Here is a 16,952-nt window from a genome sequence, read left to right on the forward strand (position 1 = left end):
CAATTTGAAAGGGCTACAAACTTGTAAAACAGTATTATTCATGGGGGCAGAATGTTCATCAGCGTGACCCAGTACTAAATACATTCATTATAGGCATTTCTATTCTGCACAATTTGCCACACAGCACTGGTTTCTGGAGGGGGGAGAAAAAGACAATGGCTTATAAAATGCTTTTGAATGCCTAAAAAGAAGGAGAATTCACGCTGAGACTCCTCTGCTTTCTTTTTTGGAAAGAATCTTCTTAGTTACTTTAGCTGAGCTCTGCTGAGAGTAAGCAAAGTGGAAAAATCAGAAAATTACTTTTTTTATATGTTTCTAGGGGGCAAAAGAGAGAGTGGGAGAAAATAAATGGGGAAAAAGTGACAGTGAGATTATGTGAAACAGCAAATATGCAAGTGGATGAAGACAGCTGAGGAATAATGCAAGAGGTATGAAAAAAAGCATTAAGAATAGAGCCATGATGATAAACTTAAAAGGAATTGCAGAGCAGAAAGAACATCATAAATAATCATAGTTTCAAATAAGAATACCATATCAGTTTCTGTGACCTGGATAGAGCACAAGCCTCCCATGATATTTTCTTAGCATTTTGATGCACACAAAATGCAATTTTCAGCTCAGGCATCTTATTTTTCAATGTAAACAAGCTTTGGGTTTTTAAAATACAAATCCTAAAAGTGTTTTCATAAATAATACATATATTATAAAAATCTGACTTGTAAATTTCTGAGTCCGTGTCCCCCCAGTCTTCATTGTGAAGATTCACCATGTATAGATAGTCTAGTATTTTTTCCGTAGAAATTGACATGCTAAACCATGAAATGTCTTTTACCAAAGGTAAATAGGATTTTTTGAAGTACAGGGCAAAGAAATATCATAGCCAATTTTGACCAAACTCCAGGCAAGAAGTGTTATAAGGTAGAACTATATTGTTAATTTGTTTCGAATCTTAAGGTGTTCCTTTAAATCTTGCTAATTAAGAGAAATCAAGTGTGGAAAATAGCCTTTTTCTTATCTTCAAAGAATAAAGATGAAAGAAAAACAGAAAATGAAACCTCTTTACTAGTTCTGTTCTTTAAAACAGAGCACAAGAAAATCTGCTTGTGCTCACAGAAGGAGAAAGACCCAAGTATTTACAGAGGGGGAGGGGAAGGAGGCGGGCAAACAAGCCTAATTAGAAGCAAGTTTTCAAATTTTATTAAATTCCTCCACCAAAAAAATGCACTTAGAGGTATTTTAAGTTAAACCAGTACTTAAGGACTATGAAAAGCAAGATGATTACATGTTTGCGGAAGAAGAAAGGGCAATTAAGAAAACCAGGGCAATTTAAAATACCAAATAAATAAAGGCGACCAGAAGTTGATTTAAAGTTTTTCTTCTGTAATTTGTCTCTCCTTTGTCGTGGCACGCTCAGAGAAAGTGAATGCAGTAGATGCCGAGGAGGAAGGGAGAGGGGTGGAGGAAGGCAGGAGCAGTCACGGAGCCTCCCGCATCCTGCTCCCCCAGCCCCCACCGGCCCTGCTCTCCCAGGCTCGCTCTCTCCCGCGCCCCCAGCCCCCGCCCCCCAGCCCTCCCCGTCTCTCTCCTTCTCCCACCCTCCTCTCCAGTCTGCCCAGCCCTCGCTTTGGGGACTCCATCAGCTTTTGATTTGGAAGGACGCTGATTGGCTGGAAGCGATTCAACACACGCTGGGCAACAGAGCTTTGTCTGAGTTGAAGTGAAGTTGTACAGATTTTAGACTGGAGTCAGCAATCACGGGCGTTTAGTCTGCAGCCGAGCAGAGAAAGGGAGAGAGAATCACTCGGGAAAGATCCATTGCGGACTCCGCCGGCACCCTGCAATAGATGGATTCCGACTACACAAGGGGGAAAACGCGGAGGTGACACTCTTCTTTGCCTGCCAAGAGGACGAACGGCCAAACAAATGCAAGGGCTGGACTCCATGCCGGTAATATCTGGAAGGCGTGACACGGTGTGTATAAAGCAAAAGTTTGCGAGCTGTTAATTGCTGTGCTGTGTTATTAAGAGACGCTTTCAAGTTTCCGGTACCAAATATAGCTTAGCTTTAAGTTGCCAAAGGAAGTTGAGGGGATTGGTTTTCTGTTTTAACTTGCTCTGTGAACGGAATCTCATAAACTGACCGATGTACCAAATGAATGCTAAAATGCACTTTACGTTTGTTTTTGCACTCTTGGTGGTGTCTTTCAACTTGGATGTGCTGGGCAAGAATTTGAAATACAGGATTTATGAGGAGCAGAGGGTTGGATCGGTAATTGCAAGACTATCAGAGGATGTGGCTGATGTGTTAGTTAAGCTACCTAATCCTTCTACTGTTCGCTTCCGAGCCATGCAACGGGGAAATTATCCTCTACTCGTGGTCAACGAGGATAACGGGGAAATCAGCATAGGATCAAAAATTGACCGCGAACAACTATGCCAGAAAAACTTGAACTGTTCCATAGAGTTTGATGTGATCACTCTGCCCACTGAGCATCTGCAGCTTTTCCATATTGAAGTTGAAGTGCTGGATATTAATGACAATTCGCCCCAGTTTTCAAGATCTCTCATACCTATTGAGATTTCAGAAAGCGCGGCCGTGGGGACCCGTATCCCTCTAGACAGTGCATTTGATCCAGATGTTGGGGAAAATTCCCTCCACACGTACTCTCTCTCTGCCAATGATTTTTTTAATATCGAGGTTCGAACCAGGACTGATGGAGCGAAGTATGCCGAACTCATAGTGGTCAGAGAGCTGGATCGGGAACTGAAGTCAAGCTATGAGCTTCAGCTCACCGCCTCCGACATGGGGGTGCCTCAGAGGTCTGGCTCATCCATACTAAAAATCAGTATTTCAGACTCTAATGACAACAGCCCTGCTTTTGAGCAGCAGTCTTATATAATACAACTCTTAGAAAACTCCCCTGTTGGCACTTTGCTCCTTGATCTGAATGCCACTGATCCAGATGAGGGCGCTAATGGGAAAATTGTCTATTCCTTCAGCAGTCATGTGTCTCCCAAAATTATAGAGACTTTTAAGATTGATTCAGAAAGAGGACATTTGACTCTTTTCAAGCAGGTGGATTATGAAATCACCAAATCCTATGAGATTGATGTTCAGGCTCAAGATTTGGGTCCAAATTCAATCCCAGCACATTGCAAAATTATAATTAAGGTTGTGGATGTTAATGACAATAAACCTGAAATTAGCATAAACCTCATGTCCCCTGGAAAAGAAGAAATTTCTTATATTTTTGAAGGGGATCCTATTGACACATTTGTTGCCTTGGTCAGGGTTCAGGACAAGGATTCTGGGCTGAATGGAGAAATAGTTTGTAAGCTTCATGGACATGGTCACTTTAAACTTCAGAAGACTTATGAAAACAATTATTTAATCTTGACGAATGCCACGCTGGATAGAGAAAAGAGATCTGAATACAGTTTGACTGTAATTGCTGAGGACAAGGGGACACCCAGTCTCTCTACAGTAAAACATTTTACTGTTCAAATCAATGATATAAATGACAATCCACCCCACTTCCAGAGAAGTCGATATGAATTTGCAATCTCAGAGAATAACTCACCCGGGGCATATATCACCACCGTTACAGCCACAGATCCTGATCTTGGAGAAAATGGGCAAGTGACATACACCATTTTGGAGAGTTTTATCCTGGGAAGTTCCATAACTACATATGTAACCATTGACCCATCTAATGGAGCCATCTATGCCCTCAGAATCTTTGACCATGAGGAGGTGAGTCAGATCACTTTTGTGGTCGAAGCAAGAGATGGTGGAAGTCCAAAGCAACTTGTAAGCAATACCACAGTTGTGCTCACCATCATTGATGAAAATGACAATGTCCCTGTGGTTATAGGGCCTGCACTGCGCAATAACACGGCAGAAATCTCCATCCCCAAAGGGGCTGAAAGCGGCTTTCACGTCACAAGAATTAGGGCAATTGACAGAGACTCTGGTGTGAATGCAGAACTCAGCTGCTCCATAGTAGCAGGTAATGAGGAGAATATCTTTGTAATTGATCCACGATCATGTGACATCCATACCAACGTAAGCATGGAATCTGTTCCCTACACAGAATGGGAGCTCTCAGTTGTCATCCAGGACAAAGGCAATCCTCAGCTGCATACCAAAGTCCTTCTGAAGTGTGTGATCTTTGAATATGCAGAGTCGGTGACAAGTACAGCAATGACCTCAGTAAGCCAGGCACCCTTGGATGTCTCCATGATTATAATCATTTCCTTAGGAGCAATTTGTGCAGTGTTGTTGGTTATTATGGTGCTCTTTGCAACTAGGTGTAACCGAGAAAAAAAAGACACTAGATCCTACAACTGCAGGGTAGCAGAATCGACATACCAGCATCACCCTAAAAGACCCTCCAGGCAGATCCACAAAGGGGACATCACATTGGTGCCTACCGTTAACGGCACCCTGCCCATCAGATCTCATCACAGGTCATCTCCGTCTTCATCTCCCACCTTAGAAAGAGGGCAAATGGGCAGCCGGCAGAGTCACAACAGTCACCAGTCCCTCAACAGTTTGGTGACCATCTCATCAAACCACGTGCCAGAGAATTTCTCATTAGAACTCACCCATGCCACCCCTGCTGTTGAGGTAAGATCACACCCTGCACCTATTCACTGACACACTCAGTTGTTAGTGGTCAGAAGTTTGTCTATGCCTTAGTTCTTAAATGTTTCCATTACTAAGTAACAGTACTAACAAAATGGAAATTAAATAGGACACACATTACATTATGTAGATAAAGCAAATATACACACCTCAGCATGCTAGTCTGAAGTTTTTCATAAAGAATCTGCTTGCATGTACTATGTGTAATGTCGAAAAGTAAATGTGAAGCTAGCAAAGGACTATCTAATTAGAGTCCCCTTATCCTCAGACTATGATATTTCAAGCCAGAAACAAAGGGGCTTGCTCTAATTCTCATAGTTATGGTCTCTAAGAAAAATTTAAAAATGGAGGCTTCCAGAATCCCATCCCAGTGCATGTGTGTTTGTTCAACTTTTGAAATTTTTCTGACATTATTTTGACTACATGTGTTTTACAGCATTTCCCATGTATTTTTATAACTGATCACTTTAACCTGAACAATAAAATAAAGGTAATCAGTCATTGTTTAAATAAAGGAATCCCCTTTCAAAAAGAAAATGTCAGCTGTATGATAACATCTAAATCTCTCTGGGACTTATTTCATTTCTGTTTGGTGGCTGGTTGCATGTTCTATCAGAGTCTAGCATGTGTAGGTCTTTAAAATGAAGATAATGTGTTCAATTAATTAGGATGAAGTAGTGAGTAGTAACTGTAGTTGCTTGCTTAAAGATTTTGAGTATTGGGGGATTTGTGTCCAGGAATCAATAGTCTGTTTGGTTTCCAGCAGGTTTCCCAGCTTCTTTCAATGCTTCACCAGGGACAGTATCAGCCAAGGCCAAGTTTTAGAGGAAACAAATATTCCAGGAGCTATAGGTATGAATGGCCCTCCTGTTACCTATTATATCTCCAATAACCTAATGCTGAAGAGTAAAATCTATACTTTCCCTGACTTCTCTTTCTAGATATGCCCTTCAAGACATGGACAAATTTAGCTTGAAAGACAGTGGCCGTGGTGACAGTGAAGCAGGAGACAGTGATTATGATCTGGGGCGAGATTCTCCAATAGACAGGCTGCTGGGTGAAGGATTCAGTGATCTGTTTCTTACAGATGGAAGAATTCCAGCAGGTAAGAGTGTGGTGATAGATAAATCCTTATTTTCAGGTCTACTGCCCCAGTGGGAGTGAGTGGTTTCTCCCATGCTTTTATTTTTCTTTGTACTAAAGTAGTTATATGCACACTATCAGTAATGAACATAAATTGAAACAATTTTATATTGTTTAATTAAAATTCATAGTAATCAGTTGGTAGAGAAAGGGAATAAACAGGAAAGCTTAAGAGGACAAGAAGGAAGGAGTGGGGAGAGGAGGATAAAAAACCACACCACTTCCCTCCTCTTTCTCCCTCATCCACTACTGCCATAGGGCACTCTTGAGCAATTCTGTCAAATTACTGGGTGGTTGTTTTTTATTCAGACAGCCTGTTTTGGTGCCTAGTGGTAAGCAGGACTATAATTTGGAGGACACATTTCCTGTGATGGGAACCAACTCACATAATCAGAGATGAAAATACTCTAGGGAATGGTATACTTCAATCACTAAAAATAGGCAAAAGAATGCATCTTTGTAGGTGGCAAGCACGGAATATTTTTTGCCACCTTTCATTTTATGTCTCCACTGTAATGAAGGAGGAGCAAGAGTCCAAGAGGGGAATTTATACGTACACAGCTAGATGGAGGAGACCGTATTAAGTTGTGAGCCACGTTTTCTTTAGAGTCCCTCCCCTCTAATCCTACAGTAGAAACTCTCAGATCCAGCTGAGTAAATACTGACTGCCTCACTGTAGCAACCCTGTTACTAAAGACTGTAATATTAAATCAACCCTTCAGAACCTATTCCTTTGGCTACTTATATTTCTAAATTCCACTGAATGTTGATCAAATAACTGCCACTTGATAAATGAATAAATGAAGTGATAAATGAAAGAAAAGGAGAACAAAACTGTATTACCTGTGTGAGTCCATGAACAACTGTTTCCTAAATATAGATAAATAAGATAGTTTAGGAAATAGACTTCAGGGAGCTTCAGAGAGCCACCGAAACTCAGTGGAAATCAGTAAATAGAAATGCTAGCTCTCGTAAACTGTAGTCGTAATGGTGGCAGCAGCTGCAGGAGTATTAATCCAGGCAGTCGCAGTCACAGTTACCAGTGATGCCCCAGTGCTTCCTCTGGGCTCATGAGTTTAGGACCTGCACTCCCTCTCCCAGCACTCTGGCATAGCAATTAGTGGTGATGGTAGTAACAGTAGTGTTCTTTTTTTTTTTAAGATTTGAAAACAGAAGCTTATAAAGGTTAAAAAAAAAAGTATACAAAATCAAGCAATTTGTATATTTTAGAGGTGAGATTTGAACCCATGCTTCTACTCAGAAACACAAACCTATCAAGAATGATATAAAGTAAGTTTGTTGTTGTTGTTGTTGTTTAATACCTTGAGGGACGTATTTGTTTTGCCTTTCTAAAGTCTTACTACCTGTCTGAGAACCAATGGAATGCTGCTTATTTAATTATGCTATTCTTGTAATAGATACTGCATTTCTGACAGGATGATGTACGGGAAGGACTTCTAGTGGCATTAAGGGCTACAATCAATGTACACTGAAAGCTGATACACAGTCACTCATGGTGGGGGTTTTTTGTTTGTTTTTGTTAAATTCATAAATTCTCTAGACCAATTTAAAGAGAAATTCTTGAAAAAACTAGTGGAATATATATGGCCTCAGACAATTTGCTTATAGAGAAACAGTTTTGTTATTCTTATCCATGAAATGAAAAAGTTGGCTGAATTTCTATGATTCTATAATACTGATGGAACTCAAATTTTGAATATTGATCCCTAATTTTCAATAATATAATTACCCAACTTAAATTATTTCATAAAATGGAAATATATCATGGGTAAAATACCAATATTTCCTAAGTTATTTTTTCAATTGTAGAAAGTTGACTCATTGACACAATTCATTTATCACTATAGTTAAAAATATAACTGCCCCTGCTTGGATAACCTTGCTGGGCACAAATGATGCCTAAAGTCCTTTTTTAACTCTGAAATTCTCTAATTCAATAACTAATCATGGTCTAATTTTTTTTTTAAAAAAGGTCACAACTCCTCTTTCATTCTAGCCTATATTTTCAAAGTTACCACTGCCAGGTATGTTCATGGCAGGAGAGTTATCTAATGCTTGAATTAAAGAATAAAGGATAATTGGGGAAATAATAAGTGGATATTGATAAACTATAGATACTAGAGCCTTGTTTAGTGAGTGACTTTAGACTCCTCCTAAGTCACATTTCTTTTGAAAGTTAGAGGGTCATTTTTATATTACCATCTAATAACACCAGTTAATATGTAGACAAGTCTTTAAAAAGGAATTCCACAAAATTATACTTAATCTAGGTGTGTGGTGGGAGAGCTCTTTTGCTAGGCCATGTAACTGTATTTTAATAGATTGTATTACAATACATACACTTCTACCTTGTTAGCTTCTTGTCTCTGTGGGGTATTGTAGAAACTATTCTGAGGGGGAGCCTGGTGAGCTGCCATCTATGGGCTTGCACAGAGCCGGACATGACTGAAGCAACTTAGCAGTAGCAGCAGCATTCTAGAGGCACATTGCACCAGGAAGTCACTAATGATCCATAAAATATCTTAAGCTTTTTGTATGCTTGGCTAGTATAGAAATGTGCATAATCAAATATCTATACTTAATTATCACCATCATTCTGATGATACATTACCCATATTCTGGTTTATTCTTCACATTTGCAGTTTCTTTCAACACATTAGTGTGTTTAAGTTTTGCTTTGTAAACTTTGTATTCCCAGGAAATATTCCAAGTAGAAAAACATGTTAAGTCCACATCTGAATGCCATTAACGGAAATCAGCACAATTTTTTTAAAGCATGGATATTTTTAGGATTTCAGTGTCTTATTCCAACTGCTTTTTTCTGCATTAGACTGTGATCAAATATAGATTATGTTATATTGCTTTGCCTGCCAACAGGGTCATTTCTGGTCATTCATTCTATTAATTCATTCTATTAATTCCCACAGGAGGACTATGCATTCTGAACAGTAGAGTCAGCATGCATTTTTGTCTGTTGGTTCATGTTTGTCAACATGCTTTCTTCCTTACTCATTCAACTTTGAATTACAACTCTACACAAATGCTTGCAAAATCTCCTGCCAGGATGTCCTTGTGATACTCCTTGACTGAGCTCATTTCATTTTTTTTTTTAGCATTGTAACATCTATGATTATTTAATTCAAACATTCCTTTTTAATTCTATGTCCTCTCCATTCTCATGGCTGGTACCCTACTTCTGGTTGCTTTTCTGTGTCAGCACATGAAGTGATATTCACTCTCCAATAGCTTCTTCCTTTGTCAAACCTTTCTTTCATACAGCTTGAACAACTTTTTCAGAAATGGCAACCCACTCCAGTGCTCTTTCCTGGAGAATCCCAGGGATGGGGGAGCCTGGTGGGCTGCCGTCTATGGGGTTGCACAGAGTCGGACACGACTGAAGTGACTTAGCAGCAGCAGTTCAAAAACAGTAACTGACTTTTGTTTTCCGGCAACACCTAATTCAGCTGTTTGTCTTGACGTTTCAAGGCCAGTGAAACCCAGTCTTAGCTTATTAAATTTATTATTTTTTTTATCTTTTGCAAAAGGCAGGGTCATTTCTACGTAACACAGCAATCCTTCGCTAATGTTCACGTTTCTACTTGAAAAATTAGCTTGTCTTTACTTTGTCTATCTAAATTCTATTCATCTTTCAAAGTTTGTTTCAAGTTTCTCTTTAACTGCTTCAGCATCCACCCCTACTCTTTTTTAAATTTTATTTTTATTGAAATATGGTTGCTATACAATATTATATGTTATAGGTATATAATACAGTGATTCACAATTTTTAAAAGTTATATTTCACTTATAGTTATATAGAATAGTGGCTAATTGTTTAGAATATACCTAATAGTTTGTACCTCTTAATCCCTTATCCCTATCTTGCCCCTCCTCTCTTCCCTCTCTCCACTGGTAACCATTAGTTCATTCTCTATATCTGTGAGCCTGTTTCTTTTTTGTTATATTCACCAGTTATAGCTTTTAGATTCTGCATGTAAGTGACATCCTACTTTTTTTTTTACATATTGTCTCAGCATCATATAGTTTGACACTTTAGACATCTATGACCTCATTTGTCACACTTGATTATTCTAGTACTGGAAACCATTTGACGGCGAGGAGCTATAACACCATTTTACATATGTCAGGCTCTTAATAGATTGATAACTCAATGACTAATGGCTTGATAGGAGTTAGGCATATATTTACCTTCTTATAATCAATGCCTGCTTCCTGTCCTGAATATAAGGTCTAGTACAGAGAGAAAACTCACCATCTTGCTGTGGGAAAACAGAGTTTTCTGTTTCCCCATGACTTTCCCTCCTCAGAGAAAGTTTAATCACCGGACAAGAGCTTTCAAGGAACAGAGGAAGATTGGCCACTTGCACGACTAGCCAACAAGTCCTGATTCTTGGATATGGTGTAGAACATCTGTGACACTAAGCTGTATGTACACTGAGAATGATTTCACACAGTTGAGTCTTGGGGTAAAGGTTGAAAATATCAATGAAATTAAGAAATGCCCCTTCTGTGCCACTGTTCCTCCGTCTCTATTATTTTAGCCTTCCTTATCCCCATTGGGCTTCCCTGGTGGCTCAGAGGTTAAAGTATCTGCCTGTAATGCGGGAGACCTGGGTTCAATCCCTGGGTCAGGAAGATCCCCTGGAGAAGGAAATGGCAACCCACTCCAGTATTCTTGCCTGGAGAATCCCATGGATGGAAGAGACTGGTGGGCTACAGTCCATGGGTTCGCAAAGAGTCGGACACGACTGAGCAGAAAAAAAAATTATCCCCGTTAATCTTTATTCATTAATTTTTCATATTTTTTAGTTTTAAAAGTTTATATTAATTTATTATTTTATAACTAAAGCCCAATTTATTTATTGTGAAGTTATAAGATAGCATTCCCTGCCTAAAAATTCCTATGACCAAATTTATTTTTTATACGAACTGTTGTTTTAATTACTCAGATGGTATTGATTGTGATTTTCATTACATTTAGTTCTCTAGAAAGCTGATCATGCTCAGGAGTCTTAGAAGCTTGTGTAATTTTTCTTTTTCTCCCCCCTCATTACACATAAACAAAACAAATTCGATCAAACAATTAAGACCTTCCCACAGAATTAAGGGCCAGAAAACAACTGAAGAGATGTCATTAGGTCTGTTACTCTTCCTTCTAAAAGGTTGTGAGTAAGACAATACAGACGGATCTCCTTTCCACTTTCAGAGACTCAGGGAATTAAGGAAAAAATTAATTACCATTTGATAGTTATTTCGGTGCTTAGAAAACCTCATGGCTGTGGAGGTATTCCAGTTACTTTCAACATCTTTTGATTTGTCCGTATATGATAAACAACAATAGTTGGTAAATATCCCCCAATAATAGTAATGCTTGAAGTCAGCACATCTAAATATTTTTTATTCTTGCTGATTTAAATGTCACTTTTCTTCACAGCAAAATGACACAAGGATTCTCAGTATTGCTCTTTCTCTCACCCCATTGTGATTCCCATGGGATTGGCATTCACACTATCCATCATTTTCTGTACTTTGAATTTCTAGCCTTCCTAACAATCAGACATTTTTTTCTCACGGTTCTTACCCTCATTTTTGTTCTTCAGCTGACTCCTTCTCTATTAAGAATTGAGACCCAGAATGGATGAGGTATAAGAACAGAATTATCTCTGAGATGCACATGATGAAGAGCAGGGACTTCCACACCTTTGAACAAAGTGCTTTACATCTCCTTTTCTGAAAGGCGACATTTACTCTTCATTTTCTTGTGCATAAGTCTTTTCCAAAATTTTATTTTATTGTATGCTGCTGCTGCTAAGTCGCTTCAGTCGTGTCCAACTCTGCGACCCCATAGACGGCAGCCCACTAGGCTCCTCTGTCCCTGGGAGTCTCCAGGCAAGAATACTGGAGTGGGTTGCCATTTCCTTCTCCAATTTTATTGTATCAGTTCAGTTCAGTTCAGTCACTCAGTCGTTTCTGACTCTTTGCGACCCCATGAATTGCAGCATGCCAGGCCTCCCTGTCCATCACCATCTCCCGGAGTTCACTCAGACTCACGTCCATCGAGACCGTGATGCCATCCAGCCATCTCATCCTCGGTCGTCCCCTTCTCCTCCTGCCCCCAATCCCTCCCAGCATCAGAGTCTTTTCCAATGAGTCAACTCTTTGCATGAGGTGGCCAAAGTACTGGAGCTTCAGCTTTAGCATCGTTCCTTCCAAAGAAATCCCAGGGTTGATTTCCTTCAGAATGGACTGGGTGGATCTCCTTGCAGTCCAAGGGACTCTCAAGAGTCTTCTCCAACACCACAGTTCAAAAGCATCGATTCTTCAGCGCTCAGCCTTCTTCACAGTCCAACTCTCACGTCCATACATGACCACAGGAAAAACCATAGCCTTGACTAGATGGACTTTAGTTGGCAAAGTAATGTCTCTGATTTTGAATATACTATCTAGATTGGTAATAACTTTTCTTCCAAGGAGTAAGCGTCTTTTAATTTCATGGCTGCAGTCACCATCTGCAGTGATTTTATTGTATAAGAACACTTAATATGGAATCTACTCTATTAACCAAACTTTAGCTGTGTGATATTGTTAACAGTAGGTACAGTGTTTTACAGCAGATCCCTTGAACTTAATCTTGCTTAACTTAAAATTTATGCTCGTTAATTAGCAATTTCCCAGTCTGCCTAATGCTTGTTAACCACCATTTCATTCCTGGATTCTCTGAATTGGACCATTTTAGATGCCTCAAATACAAGGAATCATGCAGTATGTGTCTTCCTGTAACTAGCTTATTTCACAAAGCTTAATGTCCTCAAGGTTCATCCACATTGTCACATTTTAGAGAGTTTCCTTCATGTTTAAGGCTGAATAATATTCCATTCTATGCATATGCTACACTTTCTTTATCCATTCAACAGTTGATAGACGTTTAGTTTGTTTTCACATCTTGGTTATTGTGAGTAGTGCTTTCCTAAACAGGGGGAGTGCTGTATCTATTTGAGATCTTGATTTCAATTCTTATGGGTAAATCCAAAAGATGGGATTGCTAGGTCATATGGTGGTTCTCTCTTAATTTTTTGAGTGACCTCCATATTATTTTCCGTAGTACCTGCACCACTTACATTCCTAACACCAGTGTACAAACGTTCCAATTCTCCACACTCCCCTCACTTGTTATCCTTTGGGTTTTTGTGTTTATGTTTTATTATAGTCATTCTGGTAGGTTGGAGGTGATTTATCATTGTGTGTTTTGATTTGCATTTCCCTGATAATTAGAAAATATGTAGCGAATGCCTAGTCTATACAGACACTTCAGACACTTTATACCTAGTGCTGGGGATACAGCAAAAAGCACACTCAACAACTTGCTTCTCTCTGACAGGGGATTTGGCATTGTTCAACAGTCATCCTTTTCAGCAATAATTTGGAAGAGAAATCATTCTTCAGCAGCCAGATCTACAGAATTAGCTCTGAATGTATAAGTATGGCTGATATCAATCCAGTTTTAATTCAAATCTAAGATAATTAGTTTGCATTTTCTGCATACTGTCATTTGAGCTAAAATGAAATCATGATATTGAAAGGACCTAACAATCACTGAAAGAGATGGATGGTTTGTGGAGTGTATTTTACTTCTTCACATTTCTTGGTGGTTATGTAGTTAATATATTTGCCAAATTTAGAGATTTTTCCCTTCTTCTTAATTTTCCTGGTTTTCTCATATCACTGATTATGTTCTGAGTGTAGCCACTCATATTCCAATGGGGCATCATAACATCTGGAAGAACTAACCAGTGTGTGTGTGTGTGTGTTTTTTTTTTTTTTTTTTCATATTCTTCATCTTTTGATAACTTTTCCAACTTTTTGAATTTAAAACCTCTAAAAGATTTCTTCTTAACAGAGTAACTGCAGATGGCTGGTAGTTGAGGATAATTTGCACTGCTGTTTTAAGTAACTAGTCAGTAAATAATCCAGTATATTTTTATGAGAGATTGATAAGTATAATTACTTATTCATTTATTACAGTCTCAGTGCCTCCACTAAAAGCAAAGTAGGTCAGATAGACTACATTATAGAAGGTACTCAAAGGTGTTACTCAAGGCTTATCTGGTAGCATTCTAAAGTTATGGATTTCACCGTACACCTCCAGGTTTTCATAGAGTTTATGTTCACTAAATATTTCATCACTCACACCTTAGCTCTCTTCCAGACATTTTCATTCATAAGTTATCCATCCATTTTCTTATTGCTTGAGGAGCAGATGATATTCCTGAGAAGTACATGAGTCATAATCCTCCTTTCTTATTTGATGGACAAGAAAAAGTATACATACCAGGTCCAGGAGACCTGGGTTCAACCCCTGGGTTGGGAAGATCCCCTGGAGAAAGGAAAGGCTACCCACTCCAGTACTCTGGCCTGGAGAATTCCATGGACTGTATAGTCCATGGGGTCACAAAGGGTCAGACACGACTAAGAGACTTTCACACACATACACTAGGTCCATAAAACCAGCAGTCATATTAAAGTCGTAATTATAGTCCATCTAATGTATAAAGTAATACGTTAGTATCATGATGATGGTTTAAAATTGTGTATTTGAAAAAAAAATAAAATTACGATTTTTTCTATTATGTTTGAGTCACACGACGCGTAACACTGAATCCCTGTTGCTTTTCTTGAGTACAGCTATGAGGCTGTGCACGGAAGAGTGCAGGGTCCTGGGACACTCCGACCAGTGCTGGATGCCCCCGCTGCCCTCACCCTCCTCGGATTATAGGAGCAACATGTTCATTCCCGGGGAGGAATTCCCAGCACAGCCCCAGCAGCAGCATCCACATCAGAGTCTTGAGGATGACGTGCAGCCTGTAGACTCTAGTGAGAAGAAGAAGAGCTTTTCCACGTTTGGGAAAGACTCCCCAAGTGAGGAGGACTCTGGGGACACCAGCACGTCCTCTTTGCTCTCGGAAATGAGCAGCGTGTTCCAGCGCCTCTTGCCCCCTTCTCTGGACACTTATTCTGAGTGCAGTGAGATGGACCGGTCCAACTCACTGGAACGCCGGAAGGGACCTTTGCCAGCCAAGACTGTGGGTTACCCACAGGGGGTGGCGGCCTGGGCAGCCAGTACGCATTTTCAAAACCCGACCAACAACTCTGGGCCCCCACTTGGAACTCACTCCAGTGTGCAGCCTTCTTCAAAATGGCTGCCGGCTATGGAGGAGATCCCTGAGAATTATGAAGAGGATGATTTTGACAATGTGCTTAACCACCTCAATGACGGCAAACATGAACTCATGGATGCCAGTGAGCTAGTGGCTGAGATTAACAAACTGCTTCAGGATGTCCGCCAGAGCTAGGAAATGTTGGCAGAGCATTTTTGTTTCCAGGTTTATGGAAATAGGAGACAGCAAAAACCCTGAAAGAACTGGCATTGCCAAATAGTTGCATTTATCATAAATGTGTCTGTGTATATTGAATATTAAATACTGTATTTTCGTATGTACACAATGCAAGTGTGATTATTTTAATCTGTATTTTAAAAATACATTTGTACCTTATATTTATGTGTAATTTAACAGACAAATTTTATTTTTTTACTCCCATGACAAACATGTCTTTCCTAATCATGTAGAAACTAGCCACTGTTTAAATCTGATATAATATTCAACCACAAAGAATAAACGCACTGCTTAGATTAGTTATGTTGGGGAAGAAATTGTTATCCTGTAGGAATAACCCCACTAAAGCATTATTCAATTCTTAGTTCCATTAAGTGATCCATCTTTTTTCATTACCTTTTTTTTTTAAAGTAAGCATCAGTAAACTGTTTATTTTATTATTGTTATTATTGTTTTTACTGCTCTCTGCTAGTTCTAATAGTTCAATTCTTACAGTAAAATTGAAACAGGAAGTGAAATTTTATTTCAGGACTGGGAAGTATCTTTCACAGACAATGATTTAAAGAAATAGGAGTAGAATCAGTTTTTAACTCCCAGGCTCCTACTATTGCAGGGCATCACACTGGCCTGTTTTTAAAAATACTTCTAAAGTATTATCATCTACTTATAATCAAGGTAAACAATGAATTTTATTCCATCCTTGTAATATGAGAGGTGTCCCAAGGAAATAGAATCTTGTCCTTTAAATGGATAACAGTGTGTATTTTAACAGCATAAAGTATTCATGGACAAAGACAATTATGTTGGTATACTTCTTAGGGTAGTAAATATAATTGATTTATCCTGAAACTCTTTCATTCAAATCTTCCCCTCTCCTCTAACAATACTTGAACATTTTTATTTTTTGCAATGTTTTTTTTGCTATAACTCTTCACTCTTAGCTTTTGTCTCTAGAGCATGATCTCATATTTTTGCTTTTATTTTTAGTATAGAAACATTTATAAAATTACAGTTTTTTACTGCAATTCTGTTTTAGTTGTTGTGTGACAAACGGCAAATTCTTTATTTATTGTGCTGTTATGTCTCTGTGTGGAATGCCTTGGTAAGGGACGTTGGTGTTATGACTGTTCTCGTTTATGACCAAGCTTCTATTAATGTTATTTCTATGGATACACTTATCTTGATTGTACTCTCCAGAAAATTTTACTGTCAATGAAAATAAAAGGAAAATTAAAGTAAAGCTAAAGAGCCGTCCATAAATCAGAGTCCTGTTCCTACATATACATTCAAAGTTTTGCAAGAAGCATATCCTTCATAACAGCATATTTCAGTGTTGGGTTTTGAATAGTAGAGTGGGAACATTCAATTGGCTTGGCAAACAAGAAAAACTACAATGGAAAAGGAATGAATTTGAGATCTGTAATGGGAATGAAAGTAGTCTACCATATTTCCAACTGATTAAAGAATTTAAATGCATTTGAAGTATAAAGAAAAAATAATAATCAATAGTAACTGCTTGAACATTTTTCAGATTATGTCTCAAAGCTTATTGTGTTACACTGTGTCAGGGAAAAAAGTCTATACCCTTACAGTGTTTCCAAGAGGTGAAAATTTTATCTCCCTTGGTTTACTAGTAGGGAAATGAAAGACTGGAAAAGTTAAATAACCTTAAAATGGCTGAAACTCAGGTATTTAAATTCTCAAATGAGTACCACATCATACAGATATGTT

The 16,952-nt window shown here is 38.7% G+C and overlaps 1 protein-coding gene across 2 annotated transcripts; it reads left to right on the forward strand.

Moving 5' to 3' along the window:
* Positions 1–2,142: 2,142 nt before the first annotated feature.
* Positions 2,143–16,661, forward strand: PCDH18 (protocadherin 18). 2 transcript variants are annotated; one of them, XM_068989787.1, is made up of 4 exons: positions 2,143–4,629; positions 5,411–5,499; positions 5,589–5,752; positions 14,512–16,661. In XM_068989787.1, exons 1-4 carry the CDS (start codon positions 2,143–2,145, stop codon positions 15,177–15,179), a joined length of 3,408 nt encoding a protein of 1,135 aa, XP_068845888.1. In that variant the 3' UTR covers positions 15,180–16,661. The 2 variants fall into 2 exon arrangements, with proteins under 2 accessions (XP_068845888.1, XP_068845887.1); XM_068989786.1 differs by having other exon boundaries at positions 5,414–5,499.
* Positions 16,662–16,952: the final 291 nt, after the last annotated feature.

The sequence above is a fragment of the Capricornis sumatraensis genome, chromosome 17, assembly GCF_032405125.1.
Source record: "Capricornis sumatraensis isolate serow.1 chromosome 17, serow.2, whole genome shotgun sequence".
Classification (NCBI taxonomy): domain Eukaryota; kingdom Metazoa; phylum Chordata; class Mammalia; order Artiodactyla; family Bovidae; genus Capricornis; species Capricornis sumatraensis.